General features: G+C 35.9%; 1 protein-coding gene across 2 annotated transcripts in view; it reads right to left on the bottom strand.

Annotated features, from left to right (window-relative positions):
• Positions 1-912: 912 nt before the first annotated feature.
• SLCO3A1 (solute carrier organic anion transporter family member 3A1) overlaps positions 913-27,827 on the bottom strand; it is a 361,805-nt gene continuing 334,890 nt past the window's right edge. The window contains exons 8-11 of one of the 2 annotated variants that reach the window (XM_074234149.1): positions 25,801-25,976; positions 21,786-21,850; positions 13,172-13,414; positions 913-3,644 (exon numbers count right to left, since the gene is read on the bottom strand). In XM_074234149.1, coding sequence (XP_074090250.1) covers positions 3,616-3,644; positions 13,172-13,414; positions 21,786-21,850; positions 25,801-25,976 — 513 coding nt within the window. In that variant the 3' untranslated portion in view covers positions 913-3,615. The other variant, XM_074234148.1, reaches the window with a different exon arrangement.

Below are 27,827 nucleotides of genomic sequence, written 5' to 3'. Positions count from 1 at the left end.
CTATTTCTTTTTATATTACATATTATTTATTTGATTTTATTATTTCTAAACTAAGAATAAAATATGAAATTAAGTACAATTTATCTTTTCATATAGATACGGCAAAGTCACATGGACTAGGGTTCCTTAATTATAACACACTCAACATTACAACAGTTTCAGAGTGGGTTTGCCAGAGTTAGGGGCCAAGAGCTAATTTTATTGGATAAATATAAAATGTTCCCCTTCCCTCTAGATAATAAGTCAATGCTTCCTTGTACAGAGAAGTACAGCTGAGATACAGAAGGTCATCCATTCTGTGAAAACCCCAGAGAGCTTGGCATTTCCACTAGACTGCAGCCTAGCTGGGTAGATGTAGATAATCCCCAGGGTGAAAATGGATTTCCTTAGAGCCAGATTTTTTTTTTTTGATAAACAGAATCAGATGAGGATTATTTGGTGGTTAAAAGACTATTGGCATTCACTTTGGACATAGTAGCCAAAAGACTTGGTTCTGAATCTTAGTTTTGTTACCTGCTATGTAATGATCAGGAACCCCAATCTCTGGACCTCAGTTTTCTCATCTATAAAATTGGGTTTATAATGATATAATTGTCCATCTCAGAAGTTATGAGGAAAACCCTTTTCAAAAACCTAAACACAGCATATTCATGTCAGTTGATATCATTATTATTATTATTATTGTAGAATTAATTACATAATATAATATGATATCATATATAAAACCCAATTATTGGCAATAATTAATAATGATAATGGTAATAATAATAATAATAATAATAATAAAAAATAATTACATGCCTTTATACCACTCTCCAATGTCTGTGTCTGAACATCAAAAGAGTGGAGTGATTTATTCTCTCTTGATGAAGAATCTAAATTTTTTTGCTTCATAATCAGAAGTAGCTTCTAAAGAATACAGACATTGATTTCTGGATTATGGTCATGTTAAATAATTGGGAAGATTCTGTTTTCTTTCATTAGGACTGAAAAAACTTCAATTTGGGTATTCATATGTAGATCAGGATTTATAAAACGTAAATAAATTTAGAATTGTCATGACCTATGGGGCTACCTACAGGATGGCCAATGTTTCTGACATTGCTCCATATTACCCTTTACCCAATTGAAAAAGGAACGGTAGTGTTTATTAGTTTAAGTCTCCTATTAAGTCAAGAAATTCAAATAGGTTTGAGGTAACTGCAAGTGGTTGACCTAGATGGTCTACAGATGATCACCTTCATGACTATTAAATGAGAACTAAGATATCTTATGTAAGGTGATGGAAAAGTAGAGAAGGACAATACTTTCCCTATTCCCATCAGCAGATTACTTAACTGAGGAAAATATTAAATGAAGAGGAGATCATACTTTTGTTTTAAAAAAATATCTGAAACTCTGGAGTAAAAACATTGATGCCTTAGGCAACAGGCCTTCTTCCTCCCACCTTCAGCTCTGTTTCAATGCAAATGAGCCCCAGTTCCCAAGAGACCCCACACAGCCACTTTTTTCAGCAGCTTCAGCATCTTTAGATATCAGGATGAAGTCTGTTGAAATTTCATTTTCCTGGGATTTTCCTGCTGGAGAGAATAAATCACTTTACTTCGTAAAAATAAACAAACACATAAATAACACAGCAGGGCCAAAGGAGCCCCCATGGATCCAACCAATTCCATTAATCGAGTCTGTAGAGAGTTAGGCCGAACTTACCACTTCAAAACTCTCTTTCCAAACTCTATCAGACTCCAAGGTGAGGTGAGAGCTCAAGTTTGATGTTTTTGGTCTGACTGTCTTTGCTTTCCAAGAAAGAACTTTGTGGTGATTAATAAATTATACTCAATTGGAAAGTTTCATGAAAGGTTCAAAGTGAAGATGGAAAGCTTTTTAGATTAATAAACTAGTTATTTCATTTTGGGAAATAATTCAAGTGATAAGCTCCCAGAGAGCAGAACATCAGAAAGAAATAAACATTGAGGGCTTAGTGGAGAGTTTATTCTAATGACAAAATCAATTTTTCCCCGTGATTACTTGTTATTTTTGTCAAGGGGGGTTTTCAAACCTCATGATGATCTAAAAACTCCCAGCATTTTCTTTATTTCCTCCAGAACTTACAGTTTCATCTGTCCTCCATTTGGAGCCAGTAAAGACTTGACTTCTTATCTGCTCACTGTCAAACATTCACTCCCACTTTTCTTCACAGCCAGCTTTCTCCAAACAACGCCCCCCATCTTCTAATCTCTCCTATGATTTTTCAGCACTTTAGCTTGCAATATCTTAATCCTTTTCCATAATTTTTAAAAAGGTAACATGAAACAGAAAAAGAGGTGGGGTGTAGTATTAGGTTGATCTTATCTTCATTACTAGCAAATGGCCAGTATTCTGAATATCACAAGTATAGCAGGTGAAGCTCACACTCATTTACACACACACACACACACACACACACACACACACACACACACACACAACGAAATTCTCTGAGGATCACTGAAAATTGAGATTGTAGTGAGAAGACGATAAAGAAGGAAAATAGTATTTTAATATAATTTTTACCAATCTTACAGTATGTATTTCACATAGCATATTTCTAAACTGCCCATCTGGAAAATATAAGCTGCAAAAATACAGAATATCACACTCAAACTCTATTGAGCATGTGCTTTTTCTTCACTGAGTTGACCTACATGATTTTTATTCCCTCTTAAGCTTTGATTTATTTTGGAAGAGCTGTTTGAGCTCCAAGTCATCCATAGCCAGCCAAGAAAACAGTTTTCCTGATGCACTTGAGCAACATTTCCTTGAGAACCAAAGGAAGAGGTGTGGAGTATGAAAGTATGTATCACACTGGATCAGAGTTATCCTGGAGTGATGGTTGGTTTGAGGAAGTAAATGTGGAGAAATCTTGCCAAGATCTCTCACTACCAGGAGTTATCTGTACAGCTTTTCATAGGCCTGTGCTTGGAGCTTAGATTAGCACAAGAGAGATCTCATAGAGTACACAATCTCTAGGTAAGCTAAAAGGGAAACCCTTGGGTGCATGATCATATTATTGTGATGAATGAGTGTACTAAGTACTGGGAATACAAATAAAAAAGCTGAATTAGTCTTTGCCCTAAGGAGATTACATTCTCATTGAGAAGACAACATATATATGCATATGCACATATATGATAGTGGTGGAAAAGAAGGTTTCATTGATTTTGACAGTTATAAGAAAGGTGAGTGGAGACGTAACACAGTAGAATTATGAGACAAAAAAGTTGGTGTGGAGAATGGCAAATGTAAGATGAAGGGGAGGAAGAAGAGGAAGAGAAAGAATTTTAAGTCTCTAGACCAGGTCATTAACTTATAATGAAGGAGTCTTTTGATAGTAAACACGATGCATATTTGTTCTTCTTTCTCTTTCTCAGGAGACTGTTACTTTGAGTTCCAAAGGGGTGAGGAGGGAAGAAAATGAAAACAAGGGGGATAGCCATTCCTGGCTCCTTTTTTTTCCCCTGACTTATTAGCCAGAATAAAGAATCTCTGTCTGAGTTTCAGCATTCTCTAATGGAGCTCTGACTTCTCTGATTCTCCTCAAGGGAGCTGGATCCTGAGTCCCAAAGAAGTTGGAGCCTAAGTACCTCTTGGATGGCCAAAACTCTCTGGAAAAGAAAAAAAGGAAAAACGCTTCTGAGCATATTTATATTAAGATCTAGCAGAATGGGTTTATTCTATATGCCCCAGTTATTGCTAAAGGAATTAGCACATATTTGAGTCATAAACATCTGTCCCAATTCTTATTATGTGGCAATTATTTGTGAAAATATTTTGAGTCATAGGATTAGCATTATGTGTTATATGACATATATAGCCTAGATGGAAGGTATGATAGACATCTATTATTAGATGTAAATTATTGACAGAAACACACACACATATATACACACAAACATACAAACACACTTTTACTCCTTAAAGATTTCTTCTCTCTCCCAACATTTTGGACTCAGTCTCTGTTTTCTTCAAGTCACAGTGTCTGGTGAGCCAAACAGCCTTCTTGCTGGAACAAAAATTTTAAGTCCTTATTCCAGTATAAAGGAAGTACTGAGGTTTCTTTAAACTGGCTCTAAGGACCAGCTGCATTCTCATTGATTATTTATGAGCTGCTCTTATCTCAATGACTATGGCATGCCACATTTATGTTTAATGCTAGGCGCTGTATGGGGTTAGAAAGGTCACAACTCTTCTATTTTTCCTTTATGGACTTTGTCCTTAGTGATACAAAAGATGCCACTGAAAGGAAGAAATGGTACTCTTTGTAGATGAATTCTTGCCTGGGAAGGAAAAACATCTTAAGTTTTGAGTAAAGGGCAGAAACATATTTTTTTTCTCCTTAACTCTCCTTGAAAAACCCAAGTTGTCTAAAGTCTTTGAATTTGATGGGGATGGGAGCAGAGAGGAGGAAATGGAAAGGATTGATATGGCTGGGTTCTTGAAGTTAACACAATTGTCAGTATGAATATGCCAGAATGATGAGTAAATTGGGAAACATCAACTTTTGAGAATATACTGAGGATCCTATTGTTTGGTAAGGAGATTTGATTAAATGTTTTTTGGAAGCTTATTAAATTTTGGACATTTACAACCTCTAACAAAATTTTACAAAGAGACCCTCTTTCCATCAATCAATCATTCCAAGAAATTTTCTTCTTACATTCCCTGGTTGGGATGTCTCTTTTTCCTGGGCATTTCATCCCCTATGATAGTTTCTTAGATGCTAATTGTCTCTCTGGGAAGACTTTGTTACAAGGGGGGGAGGATGAGATAATTGAAACTGAGGCTCAGAATTAGATTCTGCTAGACTGGAATCATGACTGGCAGGTCTTCTGCACTTCCTAGAATCAGAAATGACACATTCATACATACAACTGCTTTCATTAAGAAGGGTTGGAATAGAACATGGTTAAGTTGGATTTTTCTTCTACTGGAGGTGCTCCATATGGCACAATTCCAATACATCTTATGGCACTAGGAATAAAAATAAAAATGAATTGATTATGGCAATTCTATCTCTGTACAGATCTCTTTTTATTTTGTCAGGTATAAATTTCTTTCACTCAAATTCTATCATGCTTCACTGAGGCACAGAGGTGATCCTGGGTTCTCAAGGGTAATGCTAATAGAGTACAAGGTCTGGAAGGGTTTATTAAGCTAGAAAGAACACAGATGGGGGTAAAAAAGCTGAATTTGGAGTTACTCCCTGGATGTCTTTTGCAAAAGTCATTTCATGATTCTGAACCTCAGTGTTCTCATTTACAAAATGATAGGGTGAAGGTGGTGGTCAAATAAATGGCTTCTAAAGTCTCTTGAAGCTCTCTATCTAGATACCTATGATTTTGTGAATGGGGCCTAGTAATGAAGTATAAATTTGTCATTGGAGAATTAGCCTAGCTCAATTTTAGAAAGATATGGGCTGCTTGGTTTGTTCTGATTTTTTAACATCCACAAAACTCATAGAGATCATCAACTCAGGTATGAAGAGGTAGCAATATGCAAAGATGGCAGAAATACTCACATTGATGAAATCATGCATATTTGAAAAAAATGAAGTACAGGCAAAGTATTGAAGCCAGCTGTATTAGCTTGGAGGAGCCAATTGTTAAATTTTAGTGTAAATATTACCATCTTGGAAATTGGCAAATTGTACTAGTCAGGGTTTGGATTACTATTTTGTTGGCTATCTAGACTTAAGAAAATAATGGTGAACATGTTAATAATGCAGATTATACCTAAAAGCAGGAGTTGCATTTTTAGAAAAATGATTCATAAACATTTACTAACATACTATTTTGCATAAACTAGACTAGGCTACTCTGTTTGTGTGTGTGTGTGTGTGTGTGTGTGTGTGTGTGTGTGTGTATGTGTGTACTCTAATAATCCAGAGCTGTACTGTAGCAAATATTCAAAGCTGTAAATTTTCTTCTAGCAAAAGATGAGCTAGGCTTTTTATTTTGCCTTTTGTCAAACTATGCAAAATCTGTTAATTAAACTATTATAAGAATTTAACAACATTTTGTTGACCTTGAAGTCATTATGAAACTAGAACTATTCATTATATCAGTGCAATTTTGTTTCAATACTTACAATCTGAAAACAGAGATCAGTCTCATTATACTAATCATATATCTTATATCTACCTTTAAAGCTTTCAGGTCAAAGCCAAGCTCCATTTGTTACCAATACTCATTCATATTGGGGAAAAGATCTTGAGCATCGGACCCTTAAAAAAGAATCAAGGAATTTGGAAAAAAACCCAGATGTCTTATTGTTTGATCTGGTTACCTCTGAGAATTCTGTTCTCTTTAAGGATATGATTTCTCTCTCATCACACCCAATTTGGATCAAGGTACAACATGGAAACAAAGTAAAGACTGATGGAGTGCTATCTGTGGGGTGGGGGTGGGGGGAGGGAAGCAAGATTGGGGGAAAATTGTAAAACTCAAATAATATCTTTAATAAAAATTTTAAAAAAATAATCAAAGACAATGAATGATATCTGATAATTTCTTAACAACTTATTTTAACATAACATAAGATTTCTTAACATAACTCATATACCATTCATGTCACCATTTGAATGTATCACATGCAAATATACATGGACAGGAAAATCTAGTGGAAAAAAATAATGGACCTGAAGTCAGGAGAGTTTCTGGGTTCTAATTCTATCTTGGTTGCTTAATCATTATTTCACTATGGATAAATCAGTTAATTTTCCTGAGCCTTAGTTTCCTCACTTGTAAAATGGGAATAATACCTGCACAGATTTTCCATGGGGATTACAGTTATGGAAAGAACTTTGATGTGTAATTAAGTTATATTTGCCATAGTACTTTCAAAATGGGTTATCATATATCAACATTTTTTTTTGTCTTTTGATTGTTTCCCTGAGAACATTTGCTGCTACTCCCAATGGCTTAGAAGGGTAAGATCAGAGAGGTCACAGTTAGTGATAATATCCAACTTCCCAGGACTATTTCAGATGATATATTTCATTTTGTGGGTATGTTGTTCCCTTAGTGCTTTGAAACAAGGGCCTCTTTTCAGGTAGCCAACAAAATCACCTGGATATGGTAGCTGTTGTAGTTGCATGCATCCAATTCATGTCTAGTAATGCAGACTCATTCCAAAATGGACAACATGCAACTTTCTTCTGACAATAATTGGTGGAAGGGGGGAGAAAAGCTTTATTCATCAATGTTTTCAGAGGCAAAATATTTTGATCTCAAATAAACAGTGTTTAGTCTTCAAAGGTCTCAGTTATCTGTCCTTATGTACTACCACATTATTCAAGGTCAACAGATTTAGACTTTTCCCTTTGTTAGCCTCTTTTATCTTTCTCATCATGAAAGATTTTTCATCAACCAAGAAGAAAGGAAGGGGTTTGTACAGTGTTGACCCCTTTTGCACTCTTGTTAGCTTTGGTACAAGGAGGAGCATTCTTGACTTCCCATTCAAATTTCTTCTTGGTTAAAAAAAATGATTTAGCCAAAACTATGCCAGAATCTCCGTTGTAATGTGATTCTTTTATGGATCTGAATAAACCTCAAATTAAATATCACAGTTTGAACCACATCACAAAATTCTACAACAACATACTTAGTTGGGATGAAGAGGATGTTAATTCAGAAATGCCAACAATGTCAAGGGTTCTGTTCTATGGGACATCCTCTACACTTGTGGATTCTTTGATATGGGTTTACTTTTTTACTGGATTTATTTACTGGATTCATCCACACGAGGTCTAAATAGTATCCCAGCCCTCTAGGCCAGGGTGAAAAGCTTCATTTTGGGGGAGCAAAGATACTGGAGTGGTTTGTATTTCCTTCTCCAGCTCATTTTACAGATAAGGGAACTGGGGCAAATAGGAGTAAGTGATTTGCCTAGGGTCACACAGTTAGTAAAGGCCTGAGGTAAGATTTGAACTAAGGAAGATCAGTCTTCCTGATTTCAAGTCCAGTGTTCTGTCCACTGCATTACCTGTATCCACTGTGCCACCTAACTGCCCATATATGCTTGTGTGTGTGTGTATATATATATATATACACACACACACAAACATATATATATACATATATGTATACATGTTTTGATTTTCTTTATAACTTCATGTATTTTATTTCATGCATTTAAGAACATTATTCTTGAGAGGATCATAAGCTTTACCAGTCTGCCAAAGGGGTCTATGGCACAAAAAGGCTAAGAACCCTGTTCTAAATCTATGATCCTGTGTTAATGAGCTGACTCAGTAATAGAAAATTGAATGTACTTGGGAATGACAGATAAGAGAAAAGAAGGAAATGAAGCAAGTATTTGAAAAAGGCTAAGAGTCACACAAACTAGGATTTTTTCACCTTGGGCATATCCTTGGTCTCCTAACAATTTAAATCAATAAGTCTACTTTGTGCCGGCCTTTGGGAATTCAAAGAAAGGCAAAGAAAACAAAAAAATAAAAAACAAAAAATCAAGAATAAAACAAGAACAAAACCACACCCCCTCAAACCCAAACAGTCCCTGCTCTCAAGGAGTTTAGTCTAATCTATGTTTTCACCTTTATTATGATAACTGTCTCTGGAATCTCTTCTCATATGCTGAGACCCACACTAAGTTCTCAGTCTATGTGTTAAAATTAATTCTCTTGGTCAATCTTGGTCAATAGCTATCTTTCCTCACCATTTGACACTTTCTGAATGTTTGAATTGCTTCTAACATAAGGTTGACAAAAGTGACCTGTGAAAGTAAACAAATAAAGGCCAAGCCAGACAATGGCAGTATCTCTGAGGCAATGCTCTTCAACTTCTGTATTCTTTTCAGACAAGTGGATTTCTGAGTCCATTGAAGATAGGCTGAAACCAGAATTAGAGCAAGGCAGATAGCATTTTCTTCATTGTTCAGTAGTCACTCATTCTTCTGAACTAAAGTAAAGTAAGACTTAGTTTCCTGGAAGAAAAGACAGAACTTGATCTATGGTGCCTATTGTCTCTAGTTTAACTATAGAAGAGCATCTGTGGTTTATTCCACATGGTAGCCATTATTGCTTAATATTCCTGAGGTATTCTCTGAGGGTTCCATTCACAAAGCAAAGATCTGCTTGTGGCAGAATATAGTATACTATATCTACAAAGGTAAAATAAAGGAAACTGCAATCTGATGGAAACAGCAAAAGGCAACATGGAGATTTGTCTGTAAAACTTGTATTCAAAGGAGCAAAACCATTTTCCCCACAAAAAGTCTTCATGGGAACTCTATGAGGTATTTAAGCAAGGATTCTTTCATTTTAAGGATTCCCCTAATTCTTATGTATACAATAGCTAACCACAAATGTCACCTATACTTTTATATTATTGGAAATATTAAATCCCAACTACAGAAGAATCTGTCTCTTGGAAACAATCTGCAGTAATCTGTTGTTGTAGTATAGAATTGTTATTGTGTGTGTGTGTGTGTGTGTGTGTGTGTGTGTGTAGGTCCATTGTTGATTAAAGCCCATAATTTAAACTGAACTAGGACTCAAAATGATGTGTCAGTAAAAAAAGTCTCAGGAAAAGAAAGAGGAAGGGCAGGAAGAGGAGGAAGAAAAGGAAAGAGAGAAGGTGGGTGGTCAGAAGACAGAATATCATGGGATCTTAATATACCATAAAAACCTCTTGGTCTATATAGTGCTTTAAAGTTTAAAAAGTGATATATGTGTATATATATGTGTATGCATGTATGTCAACACATGTGCATACATTTAAAATCTCTTTTGATCTTAAATGATTTTCTCTCCCTTTTTATTTTGTCTATTTAGTCATATCAACAAACTCCTTGAGGGCAGGGGATAAGGAATGCTTTAGGGAAGATGTGTTCTTCCCTTTTTCATGAACCCTTTTCTGAGGTTTTTATTCAAGCCCTTTAAAGTGGCCAGCTGCTCAGCATGCAATGCCACCTTAATTTTTTAAATGGTGAAGAAAGTGATAAGGCTTTCTCATTGATTCTGGGGAATTAAAAGATATCTAGGGAAAATAATTCTAAGGTATGATTTCCCCCCTTCCCAATTTTTCGTGAATCATTTCTAAAGGGAATACTTTTCTGGATGATAGTATATTAGGACAATAGTTAAAAGATCTTGATCTTTATGTAGCATTAAAAACCTTATCAAAATTCCAAGAGGGAAAGGATACATTATCTATCCTCAGACATTTTAGTTAAGTGACTTATCCTGCCAAATAGGAGATGAGATTCAAAAAGAGAAGACAAAACCTATGAACCCTCTATTGCTAGGAGAAGTTCTGCCTCCTTGCTTTTCCCTTCCATCCTAATGGCTGTAAAGCCCATTGGAAATCAAACTAGATGCATCCTTTCCCACACTCAAACATTGACATCACTTACAAACAAAGGAAAAGTTGGCTGTGGTCATGAAATGTGGCAGTGTTTCTCTTAAGTGCAAAAAAAAGCCAGAAAAGAGCTGACGTTTCCCTTCACTAAGTAACAGAATTTAATTTTCAAAAGGTGACATTTCTGGAGCCTTCTTTGAAAGATAGGGTATTTGATTGTCCTTGAGTTGTTTTCTGTTAGTCTAGTATTATTCCAGCATCGATAGTCTTATATATTCGAGAATTTTTAGGAAAAATCCAGTTGGCAAATGGTTTTAAAGATTTTGAAAAAGAATTATACGGCATCTAGAAAGGCTAAATACCTGAACCTTGATGATTCTGCCCAAGAATGGAACAACGAACAGGTCAGTCAGTGATCTACCAACAATATATTTTCAAAATAAAAGGATAAAACAAAGCAAAATACCACCTTGTATAGAAAAATATCAGAATTAACAACCATATATATTTTTAGATTTGCTATAGAATTATCACCCCTATCAATTATGTAATTGGTGGATGAGCATGTATATTTTAATTGATGAAACTATTACCAGAATTAAATAGATTCAGGAACTATTTTTCAAAAAGCATCATCTCCCAGGCAGCTGACCACAGTACTATCTATACAATCCTCTTTCTCTTTTGTTCCTCTTTGCTTGGTGATTTTGTATGGTTCTGTACTTGGAATCAAATCTCCCCATTTACTGTGGTTGTTGAGTATTTGGCACAGTGTCCTTTTCCTTTAGGATTTTCTTTTCCTTGCTGTTTAACCCCAAATGTGAACTATGAATGCCTGAGTGAAGGAAAATCTCTTGGGGACAGCTCTAAGCCAAGTTCATAGGAATGCCACATTTGAGACCAGGTCATCAAACAAGTATGGAGCACAGTTGAATAGGCCCACATGCTATGTGTTTGTGTGTGTGTGTGTGTGTGTGTGCGCACATGTGCCTGGCCAAGATTGCCCACAAAAACTTAGTCTTCTGCCAGCAAGAGGTTTTTCAGGGGATTCTTATTCCAAACAATAAGTTTTTCTTTAAATGCTTGAAGTTCAGTCACTTTCAAAATGCATGGACAAAGGCCTCTTAAATTGGGACTGACCTTGAACACATTGTTGACATTTTAATCCATTGAAAAATGGGGTAGCTTTCAGTATTTTGTGGGAAGATTCATTAAACTGGGACACCCCTGGCTATTCAACAGCTTGTGCTCGTGAATAATAGCCCAAGATATATTTTCCATTTCCCTTTTCCTTTCATTAAAAAATGCTCCACACATGTGTATACAGATACCCACAACACCACCTAAGTGAGCTTTTACAGACTGCAAATAATACTTTTAAAATGTAGTGAATATAAAGGGGGCTCCTTCATGACAGTGAGCATGGAGATTAAAGAGAAAAGGCAAGTTTGCATTTCATTACCTTCTCCCCTGTTATCCCAATTATGGTTCTTTTAAAAGAGAGAGACTGCATCCATTCTCTCTGAAGATTTTTTTTTTGGTAGCATGTATTTTTCTTACTGGCTTTGTAGTATATCAGAATGAAGATAAAAGGATAAAAATTACAATAGATTAATTGCATCCCTTGAATCACATTATATTTTTGGTGCATTAAAAAGAAAAAAAAAGGAAAGCGACCAGCATATAATAATAAAGTCCTCTTATAGAATTCTGTTAGTGACTGAAAGGTTAACATAGCTTTTGGAAATAGTTAAAAATAGTATTAGAGATTATACATACAACTGTTTGAAATCCATACCCATTTAAAAATGGCAAAATGTTTGGCAAATGTAAGCAAATGACTTGTACTAAATTTGGGTCTCTGTGGCTCTGAGCCCTGTCAGTCATAGCCACTGAGAAGACCCAGCACATCCTGAGGTCTGTGAGGCTTGGGAGGAGGTGGAAACTTCTCACCTTCTGGATGTGTAGATGGAGGAAGGATGAACCCTACATTCCCCAACATACACACTCCACTCTCCCCTCACTCTCTCAGTTTTCTAACTTTTTGAACATGGAAATACGGCTGGTGAGGAGTGTCATTTATTGACTCCAGCACAGATCACCCAATAACATCGCTGAGAGAACTCTGGGGCCTGGAACAACATGCAGACTGGGTGAGTTGTCTACACAGTGACCCATATTGCAAAGGTTAGAGGGGAGCAGATATCCCACCCCCCTCTTCTCTTGCTTCCTCCCTGCCCCATATTGAAGGAGGAGGTGGCATAGAGTGTCACTAGTGCTTATCCTGGAAATGTCAACTTTTTTTTTTTTAATAAGATGATATTTTATGTCCAAAAAACTGTCCATTTGCTGAACTGGCCACCATTATTCCCTGTTGCTTGGAGCTGATGGCATTTCTAGAGACCACCTTTGAACCTTCAAAGGGTTGCCACCAAGACCTGGTGGCATTTCCTGCCTTGCTCCCGAAGAATGTCAATGGCATGATCCCAAAGATCTCATTATTCTGAATCTTGTCTGGCTATGATTTTGAGAAAAGGACAACAGTGTTTGTTGTTTGTTTGTTGTTGTTGTTGTTGTTGTGTGTGTATGTTTCCATTTTTTAAAACTTTATTTTATTTTTTTTAAGAAAAAAAAAGGACCCTTTAATTACTAATATAGTTTGTCCTTCCTGAGTCACTATAAAACAGATTCCATGTTTTCACACCACTCGTGATCTTCCAGGTTATAGATAAATTTTGTCCTATGTGATTGGTTTGGGGCCACAGGGTCCCTCCCTAGATTGTCTAGGGTCAGAGTAGAGGCAAAGAACTCACTGGTGCTGAGCCCACCCTCGTGGTTTTTGATGTATCGTTTATAATTTTTCCTCAGGCACTGCCACGTGGTGGTGTAGAGGATGAAGGCGAAAGACTTGAGGGCGATGGCGATGCTGACATAGAGGTATCGGTACACCACGTTGTCGTAGAGGGCGCAGGCTCCCCGCTCCCCGCAGAAGGTGCTCCAGAACAGGCAGGTGGAGTCAATGCCAGCCCCGAAGATCAAGGGAGGAGGGATGAAGCCTGGAAGAGGGGAGAGACACTCAGTGTTGGGCTCTGTTGGGTTGCTCTTCATCGGCCACCTGCCTTCGGAGGTGATGCTGATCCACCTACTTGTGGGTTAGTGGGGGGAGTGGTTGTCTTTGGGCTCAAGGTGGGGCGGGAAAGGTGCTTTCTTACCAATTTTAATTAGATCAGCACAACTCCCCTGGGTCCTGCAGGCAAGATGCTGTCAGTACTTCCCTTTAGCACTCCCTTTTCAGAGGCTTGTTACCACAATCAAGGACCCTGAAAAAGTAGTTCTATTGGAAAGCCTCGTTAAACCTCTGATACCATGTGATTTAATAAGCCTAACCTGCTTCTCCTTTGTTGTGGCAAGACTGGGTTATTTGCAGACCTAAACAAATCTTAACTTCATGGCATCCTCTCCATTCCCAACATACAATCTGAAGATTTTCTACCACCTTCCAGGATAACAAGTACCTTAATGGTCGCTGAAATGTACCCAGTTCAGAGGAGGACCATGACAACTATTTACTATATATATATATATATATATATATATATATATATATATATATATATACCATGACAACTATTTACCATATATATATATGTATATATATATATATATATATATATATATATATATATATATATATATATATTGATTCTCCAGTGTCTCCTAGGCAAAGAAAGGGAAATTCAAAACTGATTTAAATTCGGAATGGTTCATAGTAAGTGACAGTTTTCAATGAGCCTATTCCTCTGGAGAGCCAGGAAGAGTTAAATCTATTCAGGGACCTATTTAGGCCCCATGATTTCCTTCCCATTGCCCACCCTGGTGATCAGTTCATTGCTTATAAGCAATGAATTATTAGAGTGTATCAAACTGTTAAGCCATCTGCTACCAAGAAGTTTGTTTGGGAAGGATGTTGAAAATATAGGTTTCCCTAGTTTTATACATATGTCCCTGGAAAATTTTATGGACATCAAAGTCGAGTAAATAGAATTGTATTTTAAATACATCAACATTAGGAATATATCAGGGCAATTAACAACTTTAGTAAAGTAGCAGGACATAAAATATAGCAGGATATAAAAGATAGTAAGAAAAATTCCACTTTAAATAACTGTAGACAGCATAAAAAACTTGGGAATCTACCTTGCAAAACAAAATAAAAAATTATATGAACACAATTAAAAATACTTTTCACACAAAGAAAGTTACTATAAACAACTGGAAAAAGGTCAATTGCTCATGGATAGGTCAGACTACTATAATAAAAATGACAATTATATCGTAATTGCATTACTTATTCAGTGCCACAGAAATCAAATTATGGGGGAAAAGCTCTTTTATAGAGTTAAAAATAGTATCAAAATCATCTAGAGGAACAAAATGTCAAGAATATCATGGCAATTTATGAAAAAAAATGCAAAGGAAGGTAGAAATGCCATACCAGATCTAAAGCTATCTTCTGAAGTGGCAGTCATCAAAACTGCCTGGGTACTGGTTAAGAAATAGGGTAATGGACCAATGGATTACAGTAGGTACAAAAGAAATAGTAATAATGACTATTGGTTGACGAACCCAGAGATTCTAGCTTCTGGGATAAGAACTCAGTATATGACAAAAATTGCTGGAAAAACTGGAAAATGGTATGGTTAAAAACTAAGCAGAGATGCATATCTCACATTCTATACCAGGATAAGGTTGACATGGGTACAGGATTTGGACATAAAGGGTCCAATTAGGAGAACAAGGAATAGAATTGCATTTTAAATACATCAAAAGATCTATGGAGAGAGGGGTTTATGACCAAACAAGGGCAGCAAAATGGATAATTTCTAATACATTAAATTAAAATTGTACAAATAAAATCCAATGCAACCACAATTAGAAGAAAAGCAGAAATCTGGGAAACAATTTTCACAACTAGTATTTCTGATAAAAGACTCATTTCTAAAATAAATTGAGAATTGAGGTAAATTTATAATAATACAAATCATTCTCCAATTGATAAATGGTCAAAGGATATGAATAGGCAGTTTTCATATGGAGAAATTAAAGTTATCTATAATCATATAAAATTATCTAAATCATTATTAAATAGAGAAAGGTAAATTAAAACAACTATCAGACATCACCTCACACCTATCAGATTGATTAAAATAACAAAAAAAGGAAAATGATCAATGTTGGAGAGGATGTGGGGAAACTAGGATACTAATGTTCTGTTAGTGGAGTCATGAACTGATCCAGTCATTCTGGAGAACAATTTGGAACTATGTCCAATGCCACTACTAGGTCTATATCCAAAAGAGATCATAAAAAAGGGGAAAGACCTACATGCTCAGAAATATTTATAACAGTTCTTTTAGTAGTGGCAAAGAAGTGGAAATTGAAGGGATGTTCATCAATTGGGGAAGAGTTAAAAAAGTTATATTTTATGTGAAACTATTATTCTGTAAGAAATCATGAGTGGCAGGACTTTAGAGAAACCTGGAAGGACCTGTATGTACTGATGCTGAGTGAAATGAGCAGAGACAAGAGAACACTGTTCATTTAACAACAATATTGTAAGATGATCAAGTAGGATGAATGCAGCTCCTCTCAACTGTTCAGAGATAAATCCTGAGAAACCTGCTAAGGACAGTGACATCTGTATCCAGAAAAATCAGATTGTATGTTGCCACAGGAAGTGGGGAGGGAAGGGACAGTGGTACAAAAATGTGAAACTCAAAAGCTTACGGAAGGATGAATATTGAAAGCTATCTTTATATGTAACTGGAAAAAAATGAAAAAATAGCCAAAAAAAGGAATCTAAATTGAATCTAGACCTGGCATATGCCTCATTCTTCACTTCTTTAATTCAGTCTCTCTCAGACAGGTGGGCCTTCTCCTTGCTAAGGCTAACTCTTTAGTTGATACTCTTAATTTTATCCTCTCATCTCTTCTGGAAGTTTATCTCCTTAATCACTTCCTTTCTCATTTTTAACCTTTCTTTATTCACCCATTCCTTCCCGATCCACATATAAATGTGCCAATCAATCACTGATTGTGATCAATTAATTCTTCCTGATTTGTAATCAAAAAAGCATTTATTAAACAATGTCCCAGACATAGTTTAATTTTGGATACCAAAAAAAAGTGAATCAAGTAGTATCTACTGTCAAGGAGCACACCTTCACTTGCTAGGGCCATTGCCCTCCCAGACAATCCCTGTGTCCTTATTTTCCCTTTCACAGTTAAATTAGTGTCATCTGCATTTTTTGCATCCAGTTCCTCACCGCTTACTCTTCAACCAGATGTAGCTGTCTTCCTAGCAGATTACCTAATCTACAATTTCCAACAAAAATGTGATGACCTTTTCCTTAGTCCTCCTTCTACTTAACTACTTTGCAACTTTAGATATGGTTGACCACTTTCTTTTTTTTTTCTCCTAACCTGTTTTCTCTTCCACTCCTTGGTTTCATTGACACTACTTTTCTTCTGGCTTTCCTTTTATGCTTCTGACCATTCTATTGCTTTTTTAGCTTTAATCATGGTCTCATTCTCTTTCTACCTATTAAGTGTAGTTAATCTGACAAGTTCTAAAGATTCTTTTCAAACCCTTGCTATACTCTAGTTCCTTGGAGATGTCATTAACAATCTTGAATTAAATGATTGCCTTTGCACTCAAAAATCTATGTACCCATCCCTAAACCATTCCTATATGTCTCATTTGAATTTCAATTACACATTATCAATTGCCTGATGTTGGATAGTTCTTTCTGGATAGCTCATCAAATCTCAAATTGTTTGCATTTAAAACAGATTTCATTCCCCCCCCCACATCCTTATGTTTTCTTGAAGGGAATACCATCCTTAAAGTCAGTTAACTTCACAGTCTAGTACACAGCTTTGACTTCCTTTTCCCTCAACTCCTATATTTAATCATTTGCCTAGTCTTGTTGACCCCAATTCCATAATAACCCTGGCATGTTTCCTTCTCTCCATTCATATAGTCATTACTCTTATTCAGATATTAATTGCTTTTTTTCTCCTAATTGCTACAAAAACTCCTTAAATGATTGCCCTCTCCCAGTCTCTTGCTCTATCCAATCCATCCTCCACAATTTCCAATTTGATATACCTAAAACACAGATTTGACCATGTAAGTCCCATCCTCAAACATCTTTAATGGCTCCGATATTGCCTCTAGAATAAACAATAAATGCCTCAGGCTGACACATTAAATGGTATTAGAAAATTTAGTTTTCATATACTTTTTTATTTCATATTTTCCATTCCAGTTAAATTGGTTTGCTATCTCTTCCTCCTATATGATATTCCATGCACAATGGTCTTCCAAGTCACAAAATTCATGGTTTATTTCAAAGCATAACTTGTGCCACCTCTTACATATGGTCTTTCCTTATCCTCTCTCCTTAATTTATCTTTAGTTATTTATTTTTGCACTTTCTTGCTTGTGCTAAGGTTGTACTTTGTTTAAAGAATGGAGGTTCCTCAAGGTCTGGGATTGTTTATTTTGGTATCTTCAGCAGCTTAACACAAGGCTTTCCATTTAGTAACCTTTTGATAAATATCTATTGATATTTGATTTGATTGGAGGAGGATATGGTGATGCTAAGGAGCCCTGAGATTTAGAAGAAGCTTGTGATGGAAGTAGACAAAATTGCATTTCTGTTTCTTCTCCTATCTCTGGTACCCTGACTATGCTCTTTGTTACCTTGGGGAGGAGCAAGGGTATGTAAGAGGGACACAACATTTCCTTTGAGAGTCTTGGGTAGTGGGAACAGAATCACTCCATTAGAGCTTATTATAACTGCTCTTTTCTTTCCTTCTTCTACCTTCCCCATAACTCCTATGGGGTCACTTGAGATTCCTCTCTCTAAGCATCTGCCGTGAGGTTTCTCTAACAAGTAGACATTAAATATCATTCTATCACAGCAGCTCCCATACTGGAGGTGAATACATTGGGGGGAATGCTACAAGGGCACACTCCAGTTCTATGTTATTACAGTGAATATTAAAAGGATTAAATCTTGCCTCTTATTACAGCGGAGTCCAAATTGCTGTTATATGTATTTTGTTGCAGAAATTGCAGCCCTGTTTAAGGAAATTGTCTCTGTTTTCCTGAAAAATCCATTAACTTGGACTATGCTAGGTTTCCTACCTTGGCTATTTAATGCACTCCACTGGTTGAAAGGGCTGTGCCTATTTATGTTCTTAAGCCTAAACTTTCAGCTGAACTGAAAGGCTTTTGTAAGAAAAATAAATTCAAAATCATTTACAGAATAGATATGGAGTCTGAAAATTACATTGACATTTACATTTGAAAAGACACCCATTCCTCTCCTGTTCACCTGCCAAGCTTACAGGATTCTGCATTCATACTGTCAGGACTACTGATGTAACCAGAACATGCTACAGATTGGGGATGCCTGAATGCATGCTCTTAAGTAATTAGTGAGGATTCCTGTTCTCCTAGTGTCAAGGAAGATACTTAGCTTTGCGGTGTATTGGCATCTTCCAATATATAACTAGATTTTCTTCATTTCAAAAAAAGGATTTACTGAGCATCTAACATATGACCAGGCTTTTACTATGCATCATATGTGCTGCACGAAAATGGTTTCAATTCTTAATTGTCAAGGTGTAATCTCCCTGCCAAGGTAGTCATCCCTGAATATAGCCAGGTAAGATTTGGTGTTAATGAGGTCATATATTTAAATCTCATATAGCCCAATTAGGATTTGTTTTCTTTATATCATTGTTACAGACTGTATTCTTAAATCTAACCAGACAGTTCTCATAAATACAAAGTGATGGTAACAAGGGAACTTTATGAAAGAGTGATAATCAGTTCATTGAAATCTATTGCTAGTGCAGGTTCATCATCAATGAGTGAGTTGAAAATGTATTCCTGTGTAAAATAATTTTACCTTGTTAGGTCTCAGTTTCCTCATCTGTTAAATGAATAATTAAATTAGATTAGATAATTTTATGCCTTTGATTTACTATATTTTAGGGGTTGATTATAATGGAAAAGGATAACATTAAAAAAAATCCCACCACACCAGAAAACACATTCTCAGATGACATGGATATAGAGTTGTCAGCAACAGAAAAATCAAGAGGTCTGATTCAAACATAATATTTCCCCAGAGTATTTTTGACCAAAGTAATCATGACCGAGTGTCTTTTTGCTCCCAGGCAGAGAACAATGATTCTTGCTGATGAAATAAGCTCATGCCTTACATGTGTACAATGCTTTATGGTTTTCAGAGAATATTATCTCATCTGATCCTCAGCACAGTACTCTGAAGTGGACAGAGCCAGTATTCTTTTCTTCATTTTCTTCTTTCATTTCTTAATTTTTTGAAGGCTCAGAGAAGTGATTACGTGTCCAATGCCACATGATTAACAGGTGATTTTGTTGAGAAATGAACCCAGTTCTTTTGATTACTAATTTATGTACTCCCACCATGGCATGGTGAAGTAATATTTTGAGAATTATATACCCCTCTCTTAGTTTTTTTTTTTTTTGGTTGCCCTGTGGATGTTACCCTATATGTCACAAAAATATCTGGGAGTTGTAAACTGAGTTTGGGTAGAAGACCCTAGATAAATGAAAACTAGAATTATCAGCATTAAACCATGGATCTGAAGACCCCTTCATGGAATAGCCTTGTTGATTATATCTTAACCTCAATTAACTTAATCAGGGAACTGACAACATATATTAGACATTAGAAGCTAAAAGATTAATCTGCCAATCAGTTAAGCCAGGCCCTATGCTAAGTGCTGAGGTTGCAAAGACAAAAAATGAGACATACTCTGTTCTCAATTAGATGAAATTAAAGAGTTTGCAGGCAGATTATGCAGATGAAAGAGTAATTAATTTCTTAAGCAGAAATATATATATATATATATACAATGAAAATCCTTATTAATAACAATAATAATTTATATTCTTTCAAATATTTAACTGTTCCAATCTGTATTTTCTGCATTTTGAACTAATTTCTCAAACATTTAAAAATATTTTTGCTTTGTGATATAAAAATCACACAGCATAATAAAGAGTTAAATATTTTATACCACCTGTAGAGATGGCCTGAATCCTAAAACAATTCCATAGATTAGAATAAGACCTATACAAAGTCATAAAGTCATAAAGTATTACAGAGGGAAAGGAAATTAGAGGTCATCTAATTCAAATCACTGAGGAAACGAGGGCCCCAAGTAGTTGGGTTAAGGGAAATGGGGTGAACTAGTGATTTTCTGTAAGGCTATGTTATGTGAGTAGAATGTAATTTTGATTTGCTCCAAATTTTTCCTTTAAACGGGAGCTGTATGTCCTAGTACTGAGAACTTTTTCATAAGTTTTGCTATGATTTTGACCTCCTCTTTTCCCCCAAAACCCATGGAGGCAAAAGGGAGAAATGTAATGAAGTCTCAGAAAAAATGTTTATTCAGACTCTATCTAAAAACTGTCCATAGCTCTATATATACCTTTCTGCTAATCTATTTAAAAGGAAAAAAAGAAAAATCCATCAAAGCAAACTGTTTGCCTCTTACTCAAGCATGAAAGGTCAGAGCTTCTCTGGATTTGACCCAACCCTGACATTTGACAAAGCCATTTAAATAAGGCAGCTGGGATGTGGTGGAAAAAACACTGGAGGAGGAGTCAAGAGACTTAGCTTCTGGTATTAGAACTGATACTAAGAAGCTGTGAAATTGTATGTATGTAACCCTGTCTGTGCAAGTGATTTAACTTCCCCAGGTTTTAAGTTTTTCACCTAAAAAAATATTAGAGATTTGGATCAAATGATCACTGAGATCCTTTTTAGCTTTGAAAGGCCTATGGTAGAACAGAGAGCCTTATATAAAGCATTAAGCTAGCCAGAAGTCTTCAAAAGCCCTTCGTGAAGAAACAAAAGTAGAAAATACTGATTTGGGAAATTAAAAAGAATGCAAAATTTCCAGTGTGCAGCAATGTTACAGGGACTGCCTCCCTCACCTGGAAGACCCATAGACAAATCTTTTCACAAGCTGTTCAAATTTTAATAATGGATATGCTAAGTTGAAGGGTTGCTTTTTTTTTTCCCCTTTGCATAAGTCAAATGGAAGGGAATAACAAATATGGGATTTATTAGCCTTTCCATCAATCCAATGAAAATTTTGGGATAGTCAGGGAGTGGGTCAAATGGTCCAATCTATGAATCTGGTTTCCAGATACAAAGTCTATGTTGTGGGAGAACAATGGTAAATAGGAATTAAGCTTCACAGAGAAAAGCAAATGAACAATAAACTTTATGAATATTGACTTGTTTGAGAATAAACACTCAGTTCATTAATAAGGGAATAGAGATTCATACCTACCCAGCAAACGAAGGAGCAGGAATAGAACTCCCAAAGCGTAAGACTTGAGTTCAGGGCTGACTGTCCTATATAGAAAGAGGTGAAGGGGAAAAAAGCAAAGAAAAGATTCTCATCATACCACTTTAAATTAATAGACTCTATAGTTGTATACTGCTGTCAATCACAATAGTTCCCCAGAAAATCATTAATAGTCTATTTATTATTATTATTATTTTTTAACTTTCCCTGCCTAGAGTCTGAATAATAACTATGACTGCAGCTACATGATAAGTTCAGGAATTTAACGGTGTTCTTAATAACAGGAGCTAATCTTGTCATTCAAAGTTAAGAAATGCAAATTCTTTCCCACTCAATTTTCATTTAGAGAAATTCTGCATATGTTCAGGCAGAAAGGCATTTCTAGTTGGTGGGGCATGGTGTACCAAAAATAATACAGTTTGGGAACATCTTTTTCCATTAAGTTTTAGAGGAAACAAGGCTGAACTATAAACGCAGAAGGATCTTCACAGATAAATGAACAATTTGTCATCTTTAGGTTATATTTCTGTACGAACCACATTAGAAGAGGAATTATTCTTGGAGTCAGAAGACCTGAATCTTGGTCCCAGTTTGTCTGCTTACTATTTGTGTGACCTTGGGACATTGTTTATTTCTTGGTCAACTCAGTTTTTTCTTTTATCTTTCAAATGGGATATAATCATTTCTGCCTTACTTTGTGAGTTAAATAGTATGAAGGATGATGATGTTGGTGGTGATGAAGAGGAAGTTTTGATTATATCTTATCAAAAATAAATTTTTAAAAAGTTGCAAAAATTGGTGAACAGAAGGTCAATCTGCTCATACTTTCAATTTTTTGACTGAAGTAATATTTTAAAAGTACCCAAGATTTTCTTAACTATAAAGTTATAGTTTCTAGTCCCTTAAAAATCTCCTTGCTAAGCAATTTCATCATCAATATGTTTGCTAGGAGACACCATTAAGGTAAAAGTAGTAGAATATGACTTTAAAAGACTATGTTCTGATCTTTTATCATTTTCTAGTTAAAACTAGAAAACAGTAAAAAAAATTAACGGAAATTTCCTTCCATTTCTAAATACATATATAACTATTAATATTAATAGCAGAATTTGATTAAATCTCATTATTTGAACTTCATTAATTTAGACTCAAAACTCTCATATTTGGGCAACTAGATGGCACAGTGTATAGAGCACTGACTGCAGAGTCAGGAGGACCTGAGTTCAAACCCAGCCTCAGACACTTAATAATTTCCTAGCTATATGACCTAGGGCAAGTCACTTAACCCCATTGCTTTGCAAAAATGTAAACAAAAAACCCTGTAGTGATTACTCTATTTTAGATCTTGGCATTTGTGAGTAGGAATCTGCCCTATTTCTTGCAAATACGAAAAACTGAAGCTTCTTCCATTAAATCCCATTTCTCAAAAATTTTAATTTTTTTAGCAATATGTAGTAGTAACAAAAGGCAAATTACTGTTTCAAGAGCTGGTCTTTAGCCTCTGACAGAACTTGACTGGGCAAGTCACTTCACATCTCAAGTACTGACCTGCACTAATGGACAGAATTCACCATTTGGGTGTTCCCTCTCCTAAGGAAATAAGTGCAGTCCTTAATCTATGAAATAATCTTGGAGACAAAGGCAAGTGCTCCCTAACACAAATAGCTATATCTCTGCCACTAATAAACTCCGGTTATCACTTCTTTCTGTACACCATAAATGCAAAGGAGAAAAAAATGAAAAAAGTCTTAACTTCTCATTTGATGGCCTCCTGATATGAGAGATAGGCACTTCTGGTGGGGGGGGGATTCATTGCAGTCTCAGTTATGGGTCAGTAAGGGGACTTGTTTGAATGATTGTTATTGAAAGTACCAGTCTCATTCCCAAACTTTCTCATTGCCTTTCTGAGAGATGTTGCTATTGGTTGTATAAGAGTGGCTGACACCCTAGGGCAATGTAGGGTATAGGGTATATCTATACCTATCTACAGATGGCATAGTGTGCTTTTTGCCTGCCTTGAACATCTGTGAGTGGAAATAGAACTTGGAAGCTTGATTGAATAACGTTATTCCCCCTATCATATCCATATGCCCATTTTGAGAACACTTCCAGCAGGTGTGTATGTGAAGCATGGAATTATTCGAACTGGAAAAGCCTCAGCTTGGGTCATTTAGTCCATCTGCTGTGTGTGTGTGTGTGTGTGTGTGTGTGTGTGTGTGTGTGTGTGTGTGTGTGTGTGTAAGGGAATCTATTTCCAAATCACCTCCGAAAGGAACTTGTCAAACTGTGCCTATAAGGTGATTTAAAGCTCACTACTCTCTACGTTTAATTCCTGAGCCAATCTTCTGATCCTAAGATGCTGAATTTCATTTTTCCCCTATTTTGAGGTTTGAGGGAGACAGAGATTGGGGAGAGACACAATGCATATGGGTGAGGTGGTAGCATACTGACTCAGATTGGAGAGGCTTGTTTCATGAAATGAGTTTTCTTATTCTCAAAGTTCTAATTAGTGCCCTCATTTTCTTTTATTGAAGGAAAATAGATCTTGTTGGCTCAAATTCTGCTTTCCCTCTCTGCCAAAAAATATCTTACAATTATTCCCTTAAATTATTTCCCAAGGTATATGACATAAAAACAGAAATATTAGCATAACACTGAAGCACCAAAACAATGGTGAAAGACCATAATGTAAATTTATTTAAATAGGAAAAATTCATTGCATTTATAATTTGTATGTCCTGCCTTTGAGAACTGAATTTGGAACTTTAACTAATTTTTCTTTCTGGTAATAGTGTGGTTTTTTTTTTCAATCACCCCCCCCCCCCCACATACTTTAAAAGTTCTAGGGGAAATTTAATGAGACTCTAGTGGAGATAAGCGCAGGGTCGGGAGTCAAACACCTGAGTTCAAATTCTTTCTAAATCTCTTATTTATGTGATAGTCACTTAACCATTCCAGGTCTCAGTGTCTTCATCTGAAAAAAATGAACTAATATTAGATTACTTTTTGAGATGCCTTTCAATTCTAGAACTACGACACTATTATCCTTTTTCCCTATGTGACTCTAATCCTAACCCACCAAGATTCAGGATTTAATTTTAATCACAGGATAAAGATACTAACTAGTTACTTAAAAACTATATTTTAAAAGTGAATGAAGCAAAAGAAGTAAGTACTCATGAGGATGCTTGGACATATGCTATCATATTTGGGTTACTGTTCCAAATATAGTCTCATGATCACAGTGGGTAAGTATCTTTAAATTTTCTGAATTTCCCCTTCCTGACCTTTGTGATGCGTCAAAGTTATTTTGGATCACCTCTTTGAGATGAGTATTTTGCTGTGAGTACATAAGCTGACAGGCCCATGATTTCCGTGACAATGCCTTTTTCTTTCTGTTAAATTTTCTTAGTGATATACTTTTTTTTAGAGAGCAGTATTTTTATCAAGAAGTTAGTTGTTACAGAGGATAGAATGCTTTGACTAAAGATTCATTTCTTTGAATTGAAATCTGACCTCAGACACTTATACTGTGTGTGTGACTCTGGGAAGTCACTTAACCCCATTTGCCTTAGTCTTCTCATCTGTAAAATGAGCTGGAGAAGCAAATGGCAAACCATACCAGTATTTCTACCAAGAAAACCCCAGATAAGGTCATGAAGAGTCAAACATGACTGACCAGTTGTTCTCTACTGTGACTTTAAGTGTGACTGGAATAAAAGCTATCTCTTTATTTGGAATGCTGTTTTTTTTAATGTACTTACTAAATAGAAGTGAAGTTTGTTGATTGAAGTGAGTTAAAAGCTTCTGATTCTACCACACACAATTTGTGAAAATTTTAATAGTTTCCCAGTTGTTAAGCTTCAGTGGAAATGAGGGGAAAGTTTCTCAACATAGTGTTTCCTATTCAGTTACAGAAAAAATGCCAAAACCAAATAAATGGTGTTGAGAAGGGCCACTAGACTGAGGGTGACGGAAACCTCAGTCTAGCTCTTACCTGATGAGGATGATCACAGATGGAGTCTGGGCCATTGCTCCTATCATGCTGCAGACACACATCACACAGAGGAATGTAAGGAAGGCCTCTTGGCAACCAGGGCTGGGGCATTTCCCAGGAACTACTGTTGCATTTTCAGAGGGGACGGATGTGAGACAGGCACAGCCAGTGAGATTCTGAAAGGGAAGCAAACCCATGGTTTAAACTGGAGTTTTGACTTTCTATATCAAAAGCCATCCATCAGGTGAAGCTGTCAACTCCTAATTATGCATTCTGTGGTGTTCCATTAATCAAGCCTAAATAAATTAGTTTGCTTTTACCAAGAGCCTTCAAAACACATGCATAGACACAGGGATATTTATGTGGAAGAAAGCTTATTTTGTTCCCCTCCTACGCAATTCATTTTCTGTGTTTAAGTGCCCCTAAATAAATTGTAGTGCAGACAAATGACCCCCAAATTAGAATCTTTTCCATACAATAAAAAAGGAAATTATATTTCCCACATTATGATAAAACACTGCCAAATTAACGTGATAATCATTTGCCAATTTGTCCTCTCTTCCATGCAGTTATAATTACATTAGGGCAGACTAAAAGAGGTAAATCTGTAACCTGAATGTTGTTCATGGTTCATTGACTAATTTTGTACCTTGAACAAAGGGATCTTAATGCCATGTGTGAATTTACTGTCTTTTGCAAGCCAAGAATCAAAGGGAAGATTGTAGAGACATTGGTGGTAAAGGGAAAAATTTCCTGGTATGTTTCAGAAAAATCAAAAGGACTAAGGTTGCCATCCACATAGCATGGAAGGGATGTGAAGAATGAAGATATTGCCAAACAAGAGAAGATTCATCAATATATGATCAGAAGAAATAAAAATGACTGCATTCTATTTGATCTCTCTGGGAGAATTCATGTCAAATTGCTTTTGTCTTCCAGTCTCAGAGTCTTTTACTTATCCTCCTGAAATTTCTGATGGTTGAAGGGACAATGAGAGAAGAGGCAGTGCTGACCGTCAGGCCAAATAAGACATTACAATAGTAATACATAAACTGCTAATGAATGCAAAATGAAAACAATAATAAATGATTCATTTCTTCTCTTAAAGGAAGACTTGTTTTCAGGTAACATCTATATAGTAAGTGCCACCCAAACTCTCCTGAGGTTAAGAATATAGTCCCCTCTGCTTTAAAATTTCTGTGTTTTTTCTCTTATTTTTTCTTTAATGTTTTGCTTTCTAACCTTTCTTTTTTGACTTCCTTTTCTCCTTTTCCAATAGAAACTACATATAGGACTGTCTCTTTATTGATAGAGAGAGCTGTCCCCATGCTGTGATTGCAAAGGTCAGGAAGCTTGAAATTTTTTTTACCAAGAAGTCTTTCATGTTTCATTTGAAGATAAAGCTTTAGAGGCAAGTATCCCTGGGAAAGGTACACCATTAATATACCACAGGCTTGTGATTTAGATAATGTGGGAATTCAGTGGGGTTGAAAGTTCTTCTATTAAAGTGGATTGCAATTGTTGTTGAATTTGCTTTTATTTAAACAAAACAACTTTTTGATAACTATATTTCAATATAATTTCTATTCTTTGTAGTCCTATGAATTTCATCTTCTGCATTTAAAAACATTATTTGGGGAAGGGGTCTCTGTACTCTTCACCAAACTTGCAAAGGGATCCATGACCCACCAAAAGGCTAAGAACCCTTGCTGTAACTTGTGGTTTCATAAAGTTGCCTGAGACTTAGAGAGTTAAGTGATTCACCTATGGCCATAGTGCTATTGGTTAGGAGAGGTAGATCATTTCTTAAAAAAAATTGAACTTGAGGAGCATGTATTTGGTAAGATCCTCTAATACTTTTTCACATGTTCATCAAGTATATTTCATCTTCACCTTTATTTCTCTCTCCTCTCTCTGAAAGTGAGTTACAGAAAGAAAATTCTCTTCCTGAATGTGATGTCTCAACCTTCTGCCTCACCTTTAAATGGGTAAAATGGTCCCTGGAAAATAAGACATTGTGCATTTTA

This window comes from Macrotis lagotis, chromosome 4 (genome assembly GCF_037893015.1).
Source record: "Macrotis lagotis isolate mMagLag1 chromosome 4, bilby.v1.9.chrom.fasta, whole genome shotgun sequence".
Taxonomy (NCBI): domain Eukaryota; kingdom Metazoa; phylum Chordata; class Mammalia; order Peramelemorphia; family Peramelidae; genus Macrotis; species Macrotis lagotis.
The sequence above is the reverse complement of the archived record's forward strand: the minus strand, read 5'-3'. Positions and strand labels throughout refer to the sequence as shown.